Source organism: Adiantum capillus-veneris, chromosome 21 (genome assembly GCF_014529385.1).
Source record: "Adiantum capillus-veneris isolate H3 chromosome 21, ASM1452938v2, whole genome shotgun sequence".
NCBI lineage: Eukaryota > Viridiplantae > Streptophyta > Polypodiopsida > Polypodiales > Pteridaceae > Adiantum > Adiantum capillus-veneris.
Genome location: NC_140951.1, coordinates 3,164,998 through 3,187,373, shown reverse-complemented (window position 1 = coordinate 3,187,373; position 22,376 = coordinate 3,164,998). Strand labels below are relative to the sequence as shown.

The window sequence follows — 22,376 nt, the reverse complement described above, 5'->3', positions numbered from 1 at the left end:
TTTCTTTTCGTGGGTCTCTGTAATGCGCTCTCTATATCTACACTCTTGCATCCTTGCATGGCTCGTTCTTGCTACCCTTTTTTTTTCTGGGAAAGGGAGTGGGGGTGATGGATGCCTATGTTCTACACTACATAGGCTCTCATGTACCTGTTGTACCCAAGCGAGCATGACAATACATGCAGTGTGAGCACACAGAGCAAAAACTAGCAAGTGTTGAAGGTTTGGATGTGTGTTTTGGGACTTCAATATCTGTGACTAATGCACATTCTAGATGTTTTTGTCTTGGGTTCCAGCAAAATTTTACATCAATAACATACTGTCTACACATTCAGCTATGTTTGGAGTAGGCACAACTCCCACGTTTGGGTCAGCTTCGAGCACATCGCTCTTTGGCACGTCCACAACTCCTGGATTTGGAGGTAGCTCAACCCCTGCATTTGGGTCCTCTCCATTTGGGGCGCCAACGACTCCTGCCTTTGGAGCCAGCTCGACTCCACTCTTTGGAGGTAGCTCAACCCCTGCATTTGGTGCTAGCGCAACTCCATCATTATTTGGAGCTAGCACTAGTCCTGCTTTTGGTGCAAGCTCATCACCTTCCATCTTTGGAGCTAGCACAACCCCTACTTTTGGAGCTACATCATCGCCCTCCCTCTTCGGAGCTAGCACAACTACGGCTTTTGGCACACCCACACCTTCTTTGTTTGGGGGCAGTTCATTCGGTGCAAGCGCAGCACCCTCGATCTTCCCTTCAGCGACTCCGGCCACCTTTGGAGCAAGTTCAACACCCTTGTTTGGAGGGAGTGCTATCCCTGCCTTTGGGGCAACTTCAACGCCCTCTCTTTTTGGCTCCGGACCAGCTTCTGCCTTTGGTGGAACTTCTGCTCAGCCTGCCTTTGGTTCTAATTTGTTTGGAAGTACACCAACACCTTCAGCTCCACCTTTTGGTCAAACTCAGGTATGCACATCTACTTTCTGCTAAGTGTCTGACACAGTTTCTGGAACAAGGAGTTATATGTTATCTGATTAGTGAATTACGTGGTCCTTGTTAAGGGCAGCCATCGTTGCTAACGACTACACCGCAAGCTTATTGGCAAAATGGTCAGCTGACAACGCAGATGGCACCTATGGCTCCATTGTCCATACCACTCCCTGATCGGGAATTGCAGGTATGCATATACTTTTCATGAGAGAAGCTGATACCCAGAGTTAAGGAGATAAGGTCGAAAAATTTGAAACAATAAAGCTGTTTGACAAGACATTTGCTGAACTATTCTTATGCTCGATATATTTTACACCCAATCTTGCATCCTTCGATCCTTAATGAAGCTGTCCTCACAACGGGTTGTGTCTTTCAAACATGCTGCTGTGGTTATTCTTTGAGATGGGATGCATTCCATTTTGCTTAACTTTCATGGTGCTACAACTTACAAGAGGGCATCCATAAAATGCTCTGTGTACAATGCCTCCCCAGTGAATAATGACAGAGAATGTGTAAAGAGACAAGCAGGACGCATCTATACCTTGTTTGGTGAAAATTGACGTGCTAAGCACAATTATAAGGCCTCTCCTAACGTTCTCAATTGAGCAGAGATCAAATCATTGATAGTTAATCTGTTTTACTTGAAATTGCAGAACTGGTTTGTTTTTTTATTCAAAGCTTTATGTTTAATTATTCAACAAAATATCTGAGACAAGTTATGGAAGGCTTGTTGTTTGTATTCAAGGGTTGAATTTATCTCTTTTCTACACAGTGATTGATCTAAAGTTAGATCTTTGCAAGCCGTGTCTGAATTATGATTGCAATGCAGGTTATCATTGATGCGTACAAAGATGACCTTGGAAACCCAAGATATGCCTTCAGGGTCTGAAATTGACTAGTCAAGCTTATTCTTCTTGAGCATGTATTTCCAATTGAACCCTAAAGAGTCTTATGTAGCATTTTTTTTTTTGTATATCCTTGCAGCACTTACTGCTTAGTGTGACAGACCCATCCATGCGTGTCAAGCCTCTTGGTATTTCTGATGTAAGGTCATGTTTTTAAGGTGATAGGAGTTATTCTTGGAGGACCTAACTGGCTGAATGAGAAATGGCTTGGCAGATCATGTGGGCAGAGGCAATGAACAAATTGGAAGGTATGGATAGCGTTGATAGGGAGAGGTTGTGGCCTGAGCTGGTTCAAGGTTTCAAAGATTTATCCAGGCGTTTAAAGGTATTTGTTTTAATACCTTCGAAGTGCCTAATAGCTCCATAATTAAGGCACACATCTCTGGTTTTAAATATTATATCTTCTCATTACGTTGATATAAAGACTTCTCATTCCAGTGTTTCTTCTACATGAAAATGTCAAGTTAATTTTGATACAAAAACAGATGCAGGATGAGGCTTTAGCTGCAGATGTCCAAAGACTTCAAGCAACTGAAGCAAATGTTAAATCGGTAAGTTTTGAAGAAGCATTGGTTCAAATCACGAAGTACCCTTTACAAGGATTACCATTTGCATGTTTGGAGATTACAAGGATTACCCTTTGCTATACACTACAAATTTTTTTACATGTCATTTCTTTTTGTGTGAAGTAGCATTTACGGGGAGTTAAAACTCTTTGTTATCTGTATACAACTATCATCTTGGAGAACAATCATTATAATTTGACCCTTTCAAGGTGTGTCCATGAAAGATTTAAAGGGTAAAGGAGGCAGAGTCACATGGGGACGGGGACGGGTCTCGGGGATGGGGATGGGGATGTTGCAAAACATGGGATGGGGGAGGGGCTAGGGGACATGTGTTAAAAAAACACTTGTTCTTTGCAAATTTAATACTTGACATATACTAGACAACACTGAGAGCACAAGATTGCAAAAAAAAGCGAGTTTTGACTCGGAAAGAAGGAGAGAGGGAAGGGCAAGCAATGAGGCGTGAGGGTTGAGAACTTGAGGGGCCTTGAGCCTCTTAAATAGGAAAGGGCTGGTTTTGAAAGGGCATAAAATGAGGGGGACACCAAAATGGTCACAAATGGCTTGAATTTCAAATTTAAAATTTCGAATGTGCTGCTGATGTGCCTCTTGTTCATATCCCATCCACTTGTGTCACTGGGACCTGCGTCCTAAGAGACGTCCCCTTTGCATCCCATGCGAGGGATGCATGTGTCGTCCCATCCCCCCCATCCCGTTTCGTCCCTGCCATAAAGGCTTCCGTCCCCGGGTCCCTTGTGACTCTAAAAGGAGGAGTGAAGTTTGTTAGATATGTTCAAATTTCCACCTAGATCCTGGATTAGCCTAAGAAGTGAGAGGGTACCGGCAAGCGGCTCAAGTATCTCATGCCAAATCAAGTACAAACCTTCAAAGGTGGCCGGTTCGGTGGTGTGCTTCCAACTATCAGATCAATAGTATGATCTTCAGGACGAGAGGACGAGCGGGCGCCTGGTAGGCCCTCTAAAAAGCAATCGGCATGAGTGTGGAGAAAATCTTGGCGTTCTTTGCTCATGTCAAAACATATTCGACCTTCATTCATCGTTCAGTTCTCTCCCCCAAAAAAGTGAATAAAGAAACTGAAGTTCATCAAGTACAATCTCTTAGCCCTTCTTTTGTCAAAGTCGTTTTCTCGGCCCGGTAGTCAACCACGGCGTTGTTCTTGTGGTACCAAGGGATTTCGAGTAGGACGTCACAATCTCCCAAGGAAATTTCGTCGAAATCCTCATGCCCTAAACACCCCTGTCATTGCAAACGAAGTTTGCCAATGATCGGTGTAATAGCAACATCCCGTCCGAGTGCCACTCGAACTACCTTCGCCTGTGGCCTCTGCCTGTCGGGCGTAATTTCAAATCGAGCCGCCAATTCAAGCAGTTGGCCTTGGCTCCTTCAAAAGAGCTTCCAGATCTTTCCCTTTGCCCTAAAAGCGGCAAAGTTTGTACTTTCATTCATTTAATTCGGTTCAGGTCCCACGCAATGTGGTACCAATTCTGTTTTTTATCTGCCTTTTTTGCCACGTCCCTCAGCTGCTTTAGAACTTTCTGGCCTTTCATCATCCTGTTCATTCGGTGCCTTGTTAGGGCACTTCGCAGAGATGCCCAGTTTCCCCGCATTCAAAGCACTTCCCCTCCTTTATGTAGAGAGCCCTCTCTTGAGGAGTAAGCTTGGGTCGTGCATCCTTTTCTTTCTGTTTTGGGTTGCTCTTTCTTTTTCTTCTTTCATTTTTCGAAGTCTGTTCGGCTCTTTGCGTCATGATCTCCTTTGTGGGGTAGGTCAGACTGCCAGAGTGAAATGGCAAAACCCCGTTTCGCATGACTCATCAACTCCTGAATGGAAGCTGACTTTTGTTCTAAGCAGTGATCTCGGATCTCTGTAGATAGACCCAAGGTAAACCGCTCAATCTGTTCCTTGAATGAGATCTTCTTAAATGAAGAGACGGGTAGAAAAGAGCTCCAGAATCTCTCGCAAATAAGCGTCCATTGTATCCTTCTTGGTCATTTGTAGATGGTTCCAAGCAGTTCGTATATCGTGTTCATACTCTTGAGTCAGCCAAGAAGAAAAAAAAGCCTTTTAAATATCAGCCATTTAACTGGCGCAGTCTGGTTCAATAGAAGCGTGGACCACCAAGTTCGAGCATTCCTCTTAAAGTAAGAGGCAACTCTCTGAATCTTAGAGTGCTGCACAAAAGACAAAGCCTTCGAAGCATCTCTATAACCAGAAAACGTGTCAAATTTAATTGATTGTCCACCTTCCTTGAACTCTCGGACTTTCTTGCTTTTGTCTTCCAGAAAGTCATACTCGTTGGCTTTATAAAAATTCGTCTTCTTTGCATAAAAGTAGCTGTCATGAGAGTCTGAACTCTCTGTAGACGAGTCCTCTGTAGATCTATCACTCACAGGGCGAGATTTAGACTTCTTTGTCTTTTTCTTGCCCTTTCCGAAGCGTTGCTTTTTGCTTCGCTTTTTGCCTTTTCTGTCTTCTTCGCTCGAGTCAAAAGAGCTAGAAGAGCTATTAGAAGAAGAAGAAGAAGAACTGGGTACTCCTTCAAATCGAATACGCTTCTTCTGTTTCTTTGCCTTTTCAAATGTAGACTGACGACCCAAATATCCCGGGAAGTCAGTGCCTTTCTTCTGCTTTTTGCCGTGCTTTTTCGATTTGTTCTACGCGTCAAAAAGCTGATCAATTCTTGCATCAACCACCTCTTTTAATTCTTTCTCTGTATACTTCTTGCGGGTAGGAGGTTTCTTGGGTGGTTCTGTGGTTTGCCTCCATTGCGCGTGCACCTCCTCGAAAGAGGTCTCGCTCATATTTTTTGCAAATTTTGGGTCCACAAAATTGAGCATCATCTTTGTTGCGTCGCCGATCAATCGTTGACGCTCCATCTCTCGACGCTCCGTCGAAGTAGGCCGAGGCGGGCCGTACTCCTTACCTGAATCTTCGTTGTGATCCCTTCCTGCATCTCCGGATGCAGAGGGAGTCGACTGATCTTTGCTTGAAGCCATAAGTGCCGTGGAAAAAAAAAGGAAAAAAAAGGGGAAAAAAAAGTATTTCTCGTAGAAGAGAAATCGGCTGTGCTCTGATACCACTGTAACAGACTTGGACACTCCAAGTCAAGAATCTACCACGACAGCACCAAATAACCACTTCAAAACAGTTCACAATTTATTTGACACTGGCCCGACGGAGTTTCGTGCCTAGAGATATTGGCCCCAAAGACTGGCGCCCCTTTCGGTATTTCTTTTTGTATTAATCTATGTTCAAGGTACAAGAGTGCGGGCAGGCGCTCACACTCAGACTCTGCGTCCAGATGCTCTGAGTTATGAGGGGCCTGTTCACATATTTAAAGAGTACGAAGGGATGCTAAAAAAGCAGAGCCCCCAAAAGCTTCAAAAGCTGAAAATCAAAAGCTTTCAAAATAAAGCAAAAGCTTTCTCTCACAAGTTATCTCTTGGGAATAAAGCAAATAAAAAATTAAAGCAATTTTCCCCCCAAAAGTCCTCTCTCTCTTTTGCGTAGAATTCAGCTTGCTATTGCGTAGAATAAAGCTCCCCATTCCGTACGTTGTTTCCACGTCATCAGTCCCACAAAATCCAGAGATATCCGTACGTTGCTGCCACGTGGCACTGCAGGGAATTTCCGCGTTTTTTAGACTGCTGCAAGCCCAAAGAGAGAGAGTGTGTGTGTGTGTGTGTCTAGTCTGCATGTGTCTAGGTTTATGCCACGTCACAGTAGCTCTCCCCCATACCAATCCCCTTACAAGGTAAGTCTTGCTCAACAAGAGGAAATTTTGAAGCAAGTCAACGAGCTTCTGGAAAAAAGGTATAGTACGACCAAGTACTTCGCCTTACATCTAACTGGTGCAGAAGAAAGACGTCACGTTTTGAATGTGCATAGACTATCGATCCCTAAACAAGATCACTATCAAAAATAGCTTTCCAATTCCTTAGATTGATGATATTCTTGATAAGTTGCAGGGGTGCAAGCATCTTTAGTCGCATTGATTTTAAGAGCGGGTATCATCAGCAGATACGCATAGCCCGTGAGGATGTCCATAAGACTGCCTTCCACACAACCTTTGGACTTTATGAATTTTTGGTAATGCCTTTCGGCTTGACCAATGCTCTTGCCACATTCAATCGAATGATGGATCGAATTTTCAGTCCACACCAAGATTTTACAGGACTCTTCTTTGATGACATACTCGTCTTCTCGAAGACTGAGGAGGAACTTTGGAAGCACTTGGATATAGCGTTTCAGGAATTGCGAAAAGATGAATTGCATGATGAAGAACGAAGCCAACCTTCAGATCCTGGCCGAGGGGCCTAAACCCTAAGTGAAGAAGTAGAAGCAACATAAGAAGTTTTACCAACTTGCAAAGTCTTGCCGAGAGGCCTATTCGTAAAGAGAAATTCCCGCCAACTTATGGGACCCTGTTCGATGGGGCCTTAGTGACCCAAAGACATTAGAGTAAAGCAAGCCCCCCCACACACTCAATTGCGTGGCGAGTTGATGACGTGGCAGTAGTACGGAGTCCCGGATTTTGCGCTGACAGAGCTGTACGAATTTCTGGATTTTACGTTGACATGCTGACGTGGGAGACGTATACAGATTTTTGTTTTTTACACTGATTGCTGACGTGGCAGAGCTGTACGGATTTCCGCTTTTTCTTTTTATATAAACTGCTTTTCATAGGCCAAGGGCCTTAAAATATGAGCCAAGGGCTCATTCTCTGGCATGCTCTGCGTGAGGTGCAGAGGATGAAGTACCGGCGATGCAGTGAGTCCAAGCAATATAAAGAAATACCGAAAGGGACGCCAAGGTTTGGGGCAAGTGCTCTCTGGGGTGGAACTCCGCCACTCCCCGTCTCGTGTGTCGTGCAACTCTTTCAGCTTAGTTGTTATTCAAAGTGCTTAAAGTTGTTGAGTTTGTTCTTTTTTCTGTTGGCACGTGGTGCTCGTCCCTGTGACAGTGGTATCAAAGCTTCAGGCGTGTGTTTTTCCGAAAGCATACCGGTTCTACCAAAGAGTAGACAGAGCAAGATGACCTCGGACTTAAGTTTATTTAGCCACTCCCACCGTTTCTCCATCCCCATCGGGCGCGCTCCCATCTTCATGGCTTTGTCTTACAAGGCATAAGCCATAAAGATCACTTGCAAGAGAAGGATCAAGGATTTTTCAAGCCACTGTTTTTCTTAGAGGCAGTGCCATGCAGTTGTAGATGTCTATAGCTACCAAGCGGCACACTCCAAGGACTTGGCATTATGGCAAGCTTTCAAGAAATTTTTTACCCAAAATTATATGGTTTTTGGCAGCTTCTGGCGGAGTGGAGTATCTTGAAATGCTTGCCACACGGAAACCCTAGCAGATTACGACTTGAAATTTTTGGACATCTCTCACCAGGTGTCCCTTCTTGGGCTGATAACCTTGGAGGCCCAGTGTGATTGCTATATCTTGGGGCTATCATCACTGCCACAGGAACATTGCTTGTCCAGGCTTGTTTCGACTATTCAAGAGCTTATGGACCATGGTGCAATCGGCTACAACCTTGGTGCAGATTTCAGGATGGAAAGCCAGTTGTCTTTTCGAGCTCGACTGATGTCGAGATTGCTTCTTAAGTTTTGAGTTCTGTTTGAGAATGTTTGGTGATCTTGTTTGGAATTTGTTTGAAATGGATGGTATCTGCTTTGAACCTGTCTCGGTGCCGATTTGAATTGTTTCTGGTCTTAATACTGGTTTCAATGATTGGTGATTTACTCCCTGGTGGAGTAGTGAGAAATGATGTGTGAGGATGCTTGCACATACTCATGGCCCGGACCCTTGTGGTTATTTGCGGGGGGAGTATTGAATGTTTGAAAAGTGTTAATTTTACTCATGGCCCGTACCCTTGTGGTTATTTACGGGGGGAGTATTAAGAAGTCTGAGCGATGGTTACTCTCAACACCTTCAAACGATGCAGGCTGTGGTCTAGGGGGCGTTTGGTTGTAAAAGGTCTCTATATCTCCCTGTCACGTGACACATCCAACCCTATGTGTCCGTGAACAAGCTACAACATGACCAGGGTTCAGTCAGTCAAGTCAAGTCTAGAATAGGAAGTGTTTTGGCACTTTTGTGACTGTTCGCAGACCGTGCATGACCAGTCACTTAGTGTAGATGCATATCCTCTGGTTGCACACAACATGATCATCAACATTCCCATCAGAATCCATCAGAATCCTTCAGGGGAATTTTCCAGTGCATTTAGCCTATTTTACCTATTTTTGACATTTTCACTTATTATTTTTAAGTGACTTTTGTTGGAAAGTAGGTAGGGGAAATTGAGTAAGTTTGTATATAAGCAAACCTAGGCTAGCACTATTTGGCAGAAGAGGTAGCAGGAGCACTCGCTCAACAGGCAACTTCTCAGTAGAACCCAAGAGGCCTAGCATTTTCTGCATCAACAGGACAACCCTAGCGTTTTTCATCTACAAGACCAGCCTTGGCGATTTGTGCATAGCAGATCAGCGCGGCGTCATCACGACACAGCAGATCAGCCTAGCGTTTTGCATTTGCAGGACATCCGGCGACAACATAACAGTTTTCAGCCCTAGCGTTTTTGGTTTGCAGATCAGCCCCCAGCGCTTTGCAGATTCACCGCGACAGAACACCAAGAAGCATCAGCGTTTTCAGTTTTCAGCCTTTAGACACCGCAGATCAACCCCCGAACCTCGCAGATCTCACCTTCCCGCAGCAATTCCTCGCCGCACGGTCAGTTTCCGCAAGGTTTACAGTTTCAGCCCGGAAAATGCAGATTTCAGCATCTGTGTTTTCAGCGCGTCGTCGTCGCATCGTCGCCATCGACATCGTCACCGACATAGAGTCAGAATTTAGCAAATAAAGATTTGCAGATTTCAGCCCTTAGCGTGCCCAGATTTCAGCCCGTCTCGTCGTCGTCCTCATCGTCGTCGACAAGTCTAAGCATTGTAGAGATTGTGCAATCATAAGTAGACCGCTCTCACCATAGAGAGTGGGGCCCTTGGAGGAGGGTTTTACAACGTCTCTGGTGTCGTATTCTCTTCTCTCTCTATCTCTCAGTCTCATGCACTTCCATTCACAATGTCCATTCACTTTGTTTGTGTCCATTGCATCTCTCAGTCTCATGCACTTCCATTCACAGTGTCCATTCACTTTGTTTGTGTCCATTGCATCTCTCACTAAAGGAACGGAAGGCTCTCCCTACCGTAAGTAAAAGGAACCTTGAGCACAGTTTGGAGCACTCATCTTGAGCAAAGTTCAAACATTCATTCCGCTGCACCTTACATCTCCCGGCCCGGACTTTTTTAGGTTATGCGAGAGGAGTGATGAGGGAGTCGTTGAACATCTCATGGCCCGGACCTGGATGGTTATTTGCGGGGGGAGTGTTCATAGGCGGCTTTATGTTTCTATGTCTCGTAACATGCATATGTGAGCATTTGTGTTGCATTGTGATTTGCCAATCACTGAATATTTCTTATTGGATGAGATACTTCTGGGAAGCCAACGACCCAGAATATCAAGAGTTCCGATCTAGAATGAGACTCCTTATTGGATGAGATACTTCTGGGAAACCAACGACCCAGGATATCAAGAGCTCCAATCTGGAATGAGACTTCTTATTGGATGAGATTCTTTTGGGAAGCCAACGACCTAGGAAATCAAGAGCTCCAATTTGGAATGAGAAACTGATTGTCCTTTGGATTGTCCCTTGGAAATTTTTGAGCTAACTTGAGTTGTCTTGCAGATATGCTGCAATCACAGACGATTACTTTCTTTCAAGAAGGGGGATTTCACAAACTGTTGACGTGTCAAGTCACTGAAGAACGGAGCCAACCTTCAGATTTCGGCCGAGGGGCCTAAACCCTAAGTGAAGAAGCATAAGCAGCATAAGAAGGTTTACCAACTTCAAAGTCATGCCGAGAGGCCTATTCTTAAAGAGAAGTTCCTGCCAACTTATGGGACCTTGTCCGATGGGGCCCAAGTGACCCAAAGACATTAGAGTAAAGCAAGCCCATACACACACACTCAATTGCGCGGCGAGTTGATGACGTGGCAACGATACGAAGTCCCGGATTTTGCGTTGACAGAGCTATATGAATTTTCGGATTTGAAGTTGACGTACTGATGTGGCAGACTTGTACAAATTTTCGTGTTTTACGCTAATTGTTGACGTGGCAGAGTTGCACGGATTTCTGCTTTAGTGCTGGCAGCTTTTGGGCATCTTCTTTTGGACCAGATGCTTTTGAGTTTATAGCTTTTCATGTAAACTGCTTTTCATAGGCCAAGGGCCTTTAAATATGAGCCAAGGGCTCATTCTTTGGCATGCTCCGCGTGAGGTGCAGAGGATGAGTAGTGGCAATGGATTGAGTCCAAGCAATATAAAGAAATACCGAAAGGAGCGCCAAGGTTGGGGGCCACTCCTCATCTCGTGTGTCGTGCATCTCTTTCAGTTGAGTTGTTAATTGAAGTGCTTAAAGTTGTTCAGTGTGTTCTTTTTTCCGTTGGCACGTGGTGCCTGTCCCCATGACACCGAGCAAGAATTAGCATCTTATCCTGAGATTCTGGAAGGATATGTACAAGCACTACAATTGAGGACAACTGTTTAGAGACCAGAGAGATGTTGCTAAACGGATTACTTCTTATTTTTTTGAGTAATTTCTTTTTATTGAAATTAGGATATTTAATTGTGTCGACTTAAGCTATAAGTTTAAGAAGTATAGATCTACTGGAATTATTAAAAGCCATAAAAAATGGACAACTCTGATGTGTCATATGATGGGTGACATTAAGCATCGCGAAGGGGTTGTACCGTTAGTTCGGTTGTGGGAGAGACCGAGAAACGATATTCTTGATGCGTCACGTGATGAGTGACGGGAGCATCAAAATGGGAATATTCCATCGGTCTCGCAGGAAACCCGAACTGGAAAAAGAAATACGCATAAAGACACAAGCACAAGAATAAAGATGGATTGTGAGAAGCTTTTTGTAAAAAGTGGAATATTTTTGAGTGTTTTTCGGGAAAGCAGATGCTTTCCCGCAAAGAATTTGTGTTTGCATTGCATTTGTGCTTGAGAAGTGCATCTGGAGACTGCCTGGAATGTGACTGTATAGCATCAATTTTCAGCTCACTTAGTTTAATTGAGTTTTGTCCAGGTTCACATTTTAAAAAAAAGTGAGCGGCCACCTACTTATAATAAAAACTAAGGCGTTCTAAAAAAAGCGAGCGTTGAATTTGTGTAACCGGCTTGGACACTCCAAGCAAGAAATCAATAGCAACACACGAACAAAAACCTCTTGTTCACTGAACTTTGAGAGAGAGAGAGAGAGAGAGAGAGAGAGAGAGAGAGAGAGAGAGAGAGAGAGAGAGAGAGAGAGAGAGAGAAGAAGAAGAAGAAGAAGAAGAAGAAGAGAATTTTAACGTCGTAGGAAACTATCCCAAGAGACCTTAAAGATCTATATGACGATGAGAGAGAGAGAGAGTCGACATGGCTCGGTGGAGTTCCGTGGCCAAAGGTATTGGCCCCAAAGTCTGGCGCCCCTTTCGGTATTTATTTTTCATTAATCATTGCAAAGTACAACTCCCAAGGGACCTCTGCTCTTAGACTCTGCATCCAGATGCTTTGCAGAGTGAGAGCCCTACGGGTCCTTATAAACATTACAAGGGATGCTAAAAGCAGAGTCCCAAAAGCTTAAACTCAAAAGTAGTTGAGTCCCAAAAGCAATTGGCTCCAAAAATTGCCAAAAAACAGCCACCGTGATTTGTGGAAATTCGTACAACTGCCACGTCAGCATGTCAACGCGAAATGCGGGCGTCTATACAATTGCCACGTCATCAGTCATGACTACCAACAACGTATTTAGTAATCGCATCTAGATCCATCCCGGACCTCACTGATGTTGGATTAACTAATCCCATACTGCGATCATGTCTATAGAGATTTTCGACTCAAGCAATGTCGTGTGCGAGAAATCATTTTGGGGATCCCATGTCGAAGTACTTCTCTCATAAAGTCATCCAACAGAATACCAACCAGCCATTATGTATCCCTGAAATTCAAAAGAAAATTAGTGACTTTAATCATATCTAGGTAATCTGTGACAAAGGAGTGGAGTAACTCCCCTCTTGTGCAATCCCATTGCACTAGAATTCAACTCTGCTGATGTCCGGGATCTTTCGGAATAGACAAAGCTTAGACCGAAAATATCAAGGTAAAGTTCCAGTATCCGAGGAGTATCTGCTAGGTCCTCCTCCATTCATTTCGCATTCAATGCCCGATGGTTCTTATCTAAGATTCACCGTTCACTTTACCTTTCTCTTTCCTGTCTTGGAAAGTCAATGTCTGTTCTTGAGCGAGTATCTCCTTGCTCTCTTTCACTGCAGGTTCATTCGGAAGCTGTCCTTGCTCCAAAATCATCATCTCATTCTTTCGTTCATTTTCGAAGGCGTGCCTTCTCAAACCGGAAGAGTACACAAATCATGTTCCTGCAGTTGCAAGTCGTGCCGAATCGTGTCGGCTACCTTCTGAAGCCGTGCTTAAGACTTCTCAAGAGGCTTGTGCACCTTGGCAAAATCCGTATTCAGATCTAGATCATACTTATCTGCTTCAAAAATCTTATCCCGCGTCTGGGGAATGTTCTGATCTACCAGCTGATTCCCCTTTTCTTTTCTTTCCTTGTGCCTTGGAACCTACGGGTAGCGTCTTTTGCTTCCCCTATCCATTGGCACGTCAGTGTCAATCATCGGAACCCTAAGACGCACTATCATTTGATTCCTCCGACTATGGAATCCTTTGATGAACTTGCATCTGGTTCCCTTAGTTAGTCGGAATTCTCTGATTCTCTAGAATCGTGTGATGAGCTGTCATCCGGTTCCCTTGATTCATTCTCTTCACTGGCAGACATTTAGTTGCCTTTTTGAGGTGGATACTATCCTATCCGTCACATAAGTCAATGAGCCGACATGCATTCCAACTCGTTGCTTAGCCATGTCCCATAAGTCTCTGAATGGAGTCAGACTTCTGGTTTAAAGCATAGCCTTGAATCTCTTTAGCAAACCACAACAAAACCGCTCAATTTGGTCTTTCAAAGTGATGTTCCGAAACGAAGACACTGGCAAACAAGTATCCCAAAACCTTTGGCAGTAGTCATCCAATGTATCTTTCTCAATCATTTTCAAGTGATGCCAAGTCGTGATGACATCTCTTGCATATTCATCTAATATCCAAGTTGACGTGAAAAAAAAGAATTTTAACCACGTCGCATGTGTTTCTTTGCGTAAGAACATAGTAGATCACCATGCCTGCATCGTTCCTTTTAAGTAAGATTCCGTCTTTTTTCTCTGGCATGTTTTGAGAACCGCTCTCCAGAGAAGGTGACGTCAAACTGCTGTACAAACTCAAGGGCTCGATGGGTGTCCTGGTAGCCTGAAAAACGTCTGAAACCTGATGGCGTGACTCCCTTCCTTGAACTCCTTGGTTTTGTTGTTGATCTGGTCATTGTTAAAAGAGGATGAGCTCTCCTCCTCTGAACTGCTAGATGGCTTTCCATGCCTTCTAGACTTTTTCAAAAATCTGCTTTAAACAAATCTTTGTCTTTGGTGCATAGAAATTTAGAAACCTTCTTAGCACCTTCAAATACTTCAAATGGCAAACTCCACCAAGGGCAAATACTTTTCCCATGAAGTCTTCTGATTCGAAATATAAGACTTCAACCAATCCAAAACCATTTATTTGGCTATGTCAAATTGCCAATCTGTCTTCGGGTGGAACGAGGACGAGAACTACAACCGCATGTCAATGTTCTCCCAGATTGCCGTCCAAAACAACCAGTAGATTGGGGATCTTTGTCCGAAAATCTTTGTCCGAAACAATGGACTCATACATGCCATATATTCGAACAGTTTCGCCAAATGATCGGGCTTAACTGTCTTCTTCACCACAGAGCAGTGAGCCTGCTTACTGAATCTGTTGATGACTGTCGAAAATGCCATCATGCCCACTTTGAGTCTTGGGGAGATCAAAGATGAAATCCATCGCAATGCTTTCTTAGGGGCGGTTGGGAATGGGTAAAGGTTGTAGTAGTCCTTGTGCCTTATGCCTGTCAAAACTTGACCTTTTGGCATACAATTGCGAACAAAGCGATCCACATCTTTTCTTAGGCCTTCGCCAATAGAAGTAATGCTCCACACCTTTCAAGGTGGTAACTATGCCGCGGTGGCCTGTAAAAGGTGGACAATGGCACTGTGTCAAAACCTTTTCCCTCAAATGTTGTGTAACACACAACATCTTGTTCTGCATCAAATAGCCATCCCGCATGGAAATAGCCTGAAACTGTCTCCCCATTCTGTATGCTGGTAAAAATATCAGCAAAGTCAGGATCCGTGGTGTACTGATCAACCATATCCTCGAAGCTTCTATGATGAATTGTAGAAATAGCCAGAATCAAGGGCTTCCGAGGCAATGCATCCACCACTAAATTCTTTTGTCCTTGAACATGGATAATCTGGAAGTGAAATTGTGACAGGATGTTAGCCCATCGCATTTGCTTTTCCGAAAGCTGCTTCTGTGACAAGAAGTAGCATAAACTCTAATGATCCGTAAAGACTATAAAATCAGCGCTGCGAAGAGTCCGCAATAGTCATACATACCCCTCCCTAGATACCATCAGGTCCAAATGTGTAAGGTGCAGCGGAAGTGATTGTTGAACTTTGCTCAAGATGAGTGCTCCGAATTGGTACTGTTGCACCAAGTCGGGACTGATCTGCTACTGTGTCTTTGTGTGCCAAAAACGCTGTCTTTGCTGCTTCCAAAACGCTGTTGTACTGCTGTATTTGCCTTGCTGAGAACGCAGGTTTGGTAATGCAAAAACGCTGATTGGCTGGATTCAAAAACGCTGGTTGGGCTGCTTGAAAAACGCCAATGGCTGTGGTTCAAAAACGCTAATGGCTGTCCCTTTTGCTGGCCGAAATACCTGCTGAAATCGCCAAGCTAAGGGTTGATCCAAACGTTGGTATGCTGCTGAAAATCGCCAAGGGGCTGAGGGAAAAACGCTAGCATGAAGGGGAGGTTGTCTTGCTAAGAGGGGTTCTTGTTCTTGTTGAGAAGTGGCCTATTGAGCAATGCTCCTGCTGCCTCATGTGCCAGAAAGTGATAGCTTTGGTTTGCTTATGTATTATCTTAGCAAAATTGCCCTACCTAGTTCCCAACAAAAGTCACTTAATAAATAAGTAAAAAATGTCAAAAAAAGGGAAAATAGGTTTAATGCTCTAGAAAATTCCCCTAATGGATTCTGATGGGAATGCTGATGATCATGCTGTGTGCAACCGGAGGATATGCATCTAATCTAAGTGACTGGTCATGCACGGTCTGCGAACAGACTCACAAAACTGCCAGATCGCTTCCTATTCTAGATTGACTTGACTGAACTGAACCTTGGTCATGCTATAGCTTGTCCACGGACACATAGGGTTGGATGTGTCACGTGACAAAATGCAGTTGACCAAAATGTCTCATATTGACCACGCAAAAGCTCACCACATCGTCTAATTTGGCTCTCACAAAGATGATGCTCCTGTAGCCTAAGAAGATTGACCTGTAGCCTAAGAAGATCAATCTCTCCTCCTATAAGGCATCGCTAAAGCTCCTGACGCAATCGACCCTGTTGACGCTGTAACTATTTCCCACCTAATCCCTGCACGTTCCATGAGACAATCCTCATGGAGAATGAGAAAGAACCGATGCTGCAACAACATCTAACTGCGCTATCTTTGAGGCTGGCTTGGAAGGGGAATAATCCGCATACGAGTGTCCCCGAGATTGGCGTGACTGCAAAGACTGTCTAGCCCAGGCCCAAGAAGAGTGTGCCGTACGCAGGGCAACCTCCTTTGTCTAGGAGTCCTCATGTATGTATACATAGCAGCAAAGAAGTGTACCACAATGTGTGTACATCTTGCCGAATCTGGAGGTGTCACCGAGAACTTGGCCAACGGCCACAAAGCCTGTACCAGATCTCTAACCCCCAAGCATAGTAACAGGGGACACCCTTTTTTGGGCTTCCCGTCCCCACTTGCCGTCCCGTCCTCTTTTTACACTAAAAATCCATTTGAACCCTGTCCCCCGTTCCCTGTCCCGGAATGCGTCCCTTGTGACTATGTCCCCAGGTCTCCCATGTGGTGAGAGAACTCGAGGGCCTGCGCCTGCAGCCAATCCATCACTGTGTCTAGAGACCACTCAGAGTGGTCCCTGCCACATAAGGGAAAAGAGAAGCCAACCGCCGTGTCCAGGGCCTCTATCCCTCTAGTTGCAAGGAACACTACATGAACTCTGAAACAAGTTCCTCAAAGTCTGGTGAAGAGTTGCCAAAAAACCGTGTGAAGTCGTCGGCGAAGAAGACCTACTACGAATGTCAAAGCTCATCAGTCCACGAGGAACTGCTGCAAAGGGAGATGTTTGCAGCAGAAGGGGGGTTTGCAAGAAAGGCTGTCTCTCTCTCGCCAAGCGACTCGCAACAGAAGCACTGCCACTAGATCTCCTAGCAACCGAGGAAGGTTCTGTCCCATGGGCCGGCTGTGGGGTAGGAGCGAGAGGAGATGTGGAAGCAGGGGGTGTAAGGTGCAGCGGAATGAATGTTGTTCTTTCTCAAGATGAGTGATCCATATTTGCTCAAGGTTCCTTTTAGTTCTTATGGAACGGAGAGCCTTCCGTTCTTAATGGAGAGTGCTATGATCACGAACAAAGTGAGTGCACACTGTGCGTGCAAGTGTATGAGACTGAGAGATAGAGAGAAGAGAGATACGACACCAGAGATGTAAAAACCCTCCTCCGAAGCCCCCACTCTCGTTGGCGAGAATGGTCTACGATTGATTGCACAAATGGGTACAATGATGATGCATGGATTGATGCAACTGGAGGCTATGTCGGTGACGACGACGGGGATGGTGACACTGACCTAAGGGCTGAAATCTGCAAGCTTCTGGCTGCTGTCCAAAAACGCTAACTGCTGAATTTTCGGGGCTGTTTTGGACTGCTGAAAAACGCAGGTTTGGCTGTGTTTTCTGAGGCTGAATCTGCTTGACAAAAACGCTGATGGCTGCTGTGATCTATGGCTGAAAACGCTGCTGAAATTGCAGCCTTTTGATGGTGATGGAGTCGCTAGTTGCAAGGAAACACTGTGGTCCGGATCGGGCTGAAAACGCCAAGGCAAAGAGTCTGCTGGCGATGCTACAAACGCTAGGGTTGAAGCTGTTGGCGATGGGGTTTGGGACCACAAACGCCAAGCTGCTGAAGATTGGAAACGCTAGGCACTCGGTGCTTGAGGGGTTCTTGCTGAGAGAGGGGAGTACCTGTTACTAAAGGCCTGTTGTGCTCCTTGCTCATCTGCCAAAGAGTGCTAGCTTTGGTTTGCTTATATATTTTCTTACCCAAATTGCCCTACCTACTTTTGTTGGAAAGTCACTTAAATTAATAAGTGAAAAATGTCAAAAATAGGGAAAATAGGCTAAAATCACTGGAAAATTCCCTTGATTGATTCTGATGGATTCTGATGGGAATGCTTATGATCATGCTGCGTGCAACCAGAGGATATGCATCTATGCTAAGTGACTGGGCATGCACGGTCTACGAATAGACTCACAAAAGTGCCAGATCACTTCTAATCTAAACTGACTGGACTGACCGAACCTTGATCATGCTGTAGCTTGTCCATGGACACATAGGATTGGATGTGTCACGTGACATCCCCTCCTTTTCAAAGTGAGGTACTGGTACCGAATTGTATGGTGTCGAGGGAGATCGCCAATAGCATTCGGAATCTTGGAAGGGACTCTTTGCCGGCCCACTCTGATGTGTGGATCGTGCGTTACTTGAACTTCATAAAGGTATGCAACACTTGCTTCTTTGGGCCGCGCCGAAAGCGACACAAAGTCTTCTGTGGCTCCTTCAATGCTTCAACTTCGTCTAGAGTCATGCTTCTTTCTTCAAGAATCTCCATGGCTGAAAATTCCTGTAACCATTTCCAACACAAAACCATGAACATACCTATTCCATGTAAAGTGAGTGGAAAAAATATCGTCTTCCTCAAAGACTGTGCATGAAATGTAGATGAACAAATAGACGGAATGCCAAACTGTTCACCACATACACTCAAACAATGAGATCGAATCTTTCTCTTATGATCTAGAGCAATCAACTGTGGCAATTCACAACGGAAATACCCATGCTTGGTGCTCATACTTTCATGTGCTCGTTCTACAAATGTGTCATACCAAGGAAGAGACATGGAATGTGACTTCCTTGAATGCATACTTTTCAGCTTTTCATGAACAATCCCCATGTTGCTGGCCTGGAGCCTGGCGACCACCGAGAGGGCCAGGTTGACGTGGTGGCCCTTGTCGACGCTGACCACGAACTTGTTGCCAGCCCTCCTCTGTCCGAGCCCCAGGCTTGGGGGGTGAGTCTGCTTGAGTACCCTGTGACTCTGTCTGCTGATGCCAGCCAGCCCTAGGAGGCTGGGGTTGAGTTTGAGGTGAAGGTCGGGGCTTCCTTCGTGGACAGGCCTTCGCAAAATGGCCCATCTGTCGACGAATGAAGCACTGATTTGGGAGTCCCGAATACTCCACTCTTTGGCGGAGCCAACCACCACTCATCCGAGGTAGTAGAATGACCTTTGGGAGGGTGTGGGTGTCCCGAATCAGAACACGTACTGTGGGTATGCCAGTTGCTTTGACAGCTACAAAGGCTGCCGTGCGAGGTGTCTCTAGGACGGTCCAATCTCTGAGCCAATCCTGGACAGGAGCGGAAGGTACTTCCTCCTCACGCTAAGGAAGCAGACTGAGATGGGAAGGTTTGCCTCCTCGACAAGAACGTCGGTAGCACCTCTCCTCTGCTAGGTCGGGTGCCGATGATCTTGCAAATGACGGAGGTCGCCTGGAGGCTCTCCACCTCTGCTGCGAGGCTCGCTTGCTCTGTCGGCGAAAGAGCAAGTCGGATGGTGGGCTCTGCAAGGTCGGGCAAGGGGGCTTCTTGAGAGTCCCTCTGGGGTGGAGCATTAGCCTCTATCCGTCTACTGCTGTGTAGGAACGAGAGACGAAAGGAGAGGACCCTCTGAAGAAGCCCCGACAAGCAATGTCAGGAGACCAAATCCTTTGGAGCAGGTCGAGAGACGCCTTCATGGGGAGAGGTGGCAGCAAATGGAAGGGGGGGGGGGGGTGCAATGCACGAAGAGGGGGAGCGGCAGGCAGGATGGTGGCGAGGGGGGGGAGGAGGTGAGGGAGCAGCGCGGGAGGGCGGAGGGCTGGAGTGAGGGGGATGGAGCACGGGTGTGCGAGGGGAGGGGCTGGAGTGAGGGGGTAGCACGCGGCAGCGCAGGGGTGGGAGGCTGGACAGCAGCAGCAAGCGCGTCTTCTCTCTCTCTCAAACCTTATCCATTAAGCTCCATATCTTCCTTTTCCAAGTCATGTCTCCGACCGGCCACTTTCTTGGGCGGCCACCGCAAAAGCATTAAAATTATAGCTTTTCTGAGCGAACTTGGGACACCATCTTATTCATGTGCTTGTTCTGAAGTATTTTGCATTGCGTCCGGCTACTCTTCTACTTATCATACTATCGAGACACGGATAAATTTCCAGATGACACATTGCACCGGCAAATTTGCTCGTTCATAATTGGTACCAATAAATTCATAACTTCATTCTGTGTGCACAAAAAACATTTTCATTTATTTGTAGCCGTAGCTAAAAGTACTACAATCACTTTTGCTTAATTAACTTGGAAGCAAAATTGCAGAGTGACTCCTAGGCGATTGTACTTTGTGAACCATCTATAACAGGAGGCCACCATGTGCCAATTGGAAAGAACAGAATGACAGAATTTATGCACGTCAAACAACTGAAAGAGAGAATCCACAGTACTTGACTTACGTATTTTGCTAATATACCCCATAATCCGTGCATAATTAGTATAGTTTTGTGCTCACAATGTTGTCTTCTCTAAGTGGAATACACATGCTCAAAAATTCAGAAAAACGGGTGTTTTTTCTACTCCTTCCCTTGCATTGAATTGTTTCCTATACTTTTCTTTGTTTTATGAGGTTCTAGATGCTTGAAAATGCAGCTTACATCTTTTATAATATCTTGAACCGAAACTGAAGGCCACAACAGGAGGGCACCATGTGCCAATTGAAAAGAACAGACTGAATAGGCTTTAAGCATTTCAAAACAACTGAACTGAAAGTGAGACAATCCACACGTCATCACACCATCCATACTTGATTTACGTATTTTGCTAATATAACTCATAATCCGTGCATATTTATTATAGTTTTGTGCTTACAATGTCGTCTTCTCTAAGTGGAATACACATGCTCAAAAATTCAAAAAAACGGGTGTTTTTCTTTTCCTTTTCTTGCACTGAACTGTTCCCTATACTTTACTTTGTTTTATCAGGTTCTAGATGCTTGATAATTCAACCTATATCCTTTATACTATCTTGAACCAAAACTGAAGACCACATACTTAAGTGTGAATGTTCTTTCATGTTGGTGCACACAAGACATAACAGATCTAGAAGTTTGGATGGACTATCGTAGCATACACTCAACTCAAAAAGTTCTGTTTCGCTTTTGCAGCTTCAACGACATTTTGAAATAGACACTGTTCCTTGGATGCAAAAGCTGAGGCAAAAGGAGCAAGAACTCCAACGAAAACTTTTGAAAGTATTCCTATTCTCCTTTCCGCATTGCCATTGTGCACTAGTATTTTGTGAGTGCCAGCGTGTTTCTTTTGTTAAATTTGTTCACACCGAACTATTTGTGTCTGTAAGTGCATTTTAAAACTCACTTTTTCTCTCAAGTCTGAACTCGGAATAGCCGAGGTGTGAATATATTGGTCCAAGTGCCGAAGTTCCAAAGGCTTCATTGGATGTTAGGGAGATCATTGTTGAAAAGGCTAGAAGGACCTTTGTCTTTCAAGGTTGGTTATGTCAATCTCTGTTAATTGTGTGGATTATCAAATATAAGATGCTTGCAAGGTCACTATGTGAGCATGAATTCCTGTGCCAGATTGAATTTGAAAGCAAAGAGTCTGCTGTGTTCATCTTTTGTATAGTTCCTTTTTGATTTAGCTTGTTGAATTTTCATGCGATAGCCAGTTAGCATTGTGTTATTGCCCGGAAGGAGTTTGACCTATTTTTGGAGACACTTCGTGATCGTCTTTGTACAATGTTTTGTTGATTAGTATCTATTTAGAGTTGGACTGTATGCATTGATATCCTTTGGCCCACGCTTGACTGACTCATTGGCTGAGCTGCCCAATTGCTTCCTTTATCATCTCTAGAGAATGGAAAAGGTAGTTAATGACAGTTTTGATCTAAAACAGAATCATGACTTAACACCTTTTTGGTGAACAACTTGCCCTTGATCTCCGGAGTCATGACAGAAACTCAGTACGCTGAACTTTGTGTTGATGTATGCTCGTGTGTGTGTGTGTTGTGTTTGGGAGCATATGTTAGTACCTAGTTCCCAATCCAGCTAAGCCTATCTCCAAACAGTGGTGGTGGTGACCTGGCCACGGTGTCCACTAGACCACCATCTGTATCACTTGCCACGTGTCATTGCGACATTAGTGGGGATGTCGTGGTATTTAGTCAATACTATGCATGATGGAGCTGATGGTTATATTGTCTTGTGGGTGACTACCATGGGTCTATACCTTGCACTTTCCTTTAAGGGTGAATCTAGGCTTATCCTGGATTCATCTAGGTATATTGATAATGAACATGTAGAAACTGTTTGTTCACATCATTAGGTAGTTAGGAGAATTTTTTTTGCAACAATGTAGGACGTCCATAACACAGAAAGGAGTTTCATGCAATGCGTTTTATGTGAGAGGGCAAAGAAGGTTCTTTAC

The 22,376-nt window shown here is 44.8% G+C and overlaps 1 protein-coding gene across 2 annotated transcripts in view; it reads left to right on the top strand.

Moving 5' to 3' along the window:
• The window catches only part of LOC147430466 (nuclear pore complex protein), an 88,957-nt gene that overhangs the window by 222 nt on the left and 66,359 nt on the right, over positions 1-22,376 (top strand). The window contains exons 1-8 of one of the 2 annotated variants that reach the window (XM_086493092.1): positions 77-219; positions 333-955; positions 1,056-1,166; positions 1,809-1,862; positions 1,964-2,023; positions 2,099-2,209; positions 2,370-2,435; positions 21,098-21,184. In XM_086493092.1, the coding sequence (XP_086349218.1) occupies positions 177-219; positions 333-955; positions 1,056-1,166; positions 1,809-1,862; positions 1,964-2,023; positions 2,099-2,209; positions 2,370-2,435; positions 21,098-21,184 (1,155 nt within the window). In that variant the 5' untranslated portion in view covers positions 77-176. Of the gene's footprint in view, positions 1-76; positions 220-332; positions 956-1,055; positions 1,167-1,808; positions 1,863-1,963; positions 2,024-2,098; positions 2,210-2,369; positions 2,436-21,097; positions 21,185-22,376 lie in introns of those variants that run through there. The other variant, XM_086493093.1, reaches the window with a different exon arrangement.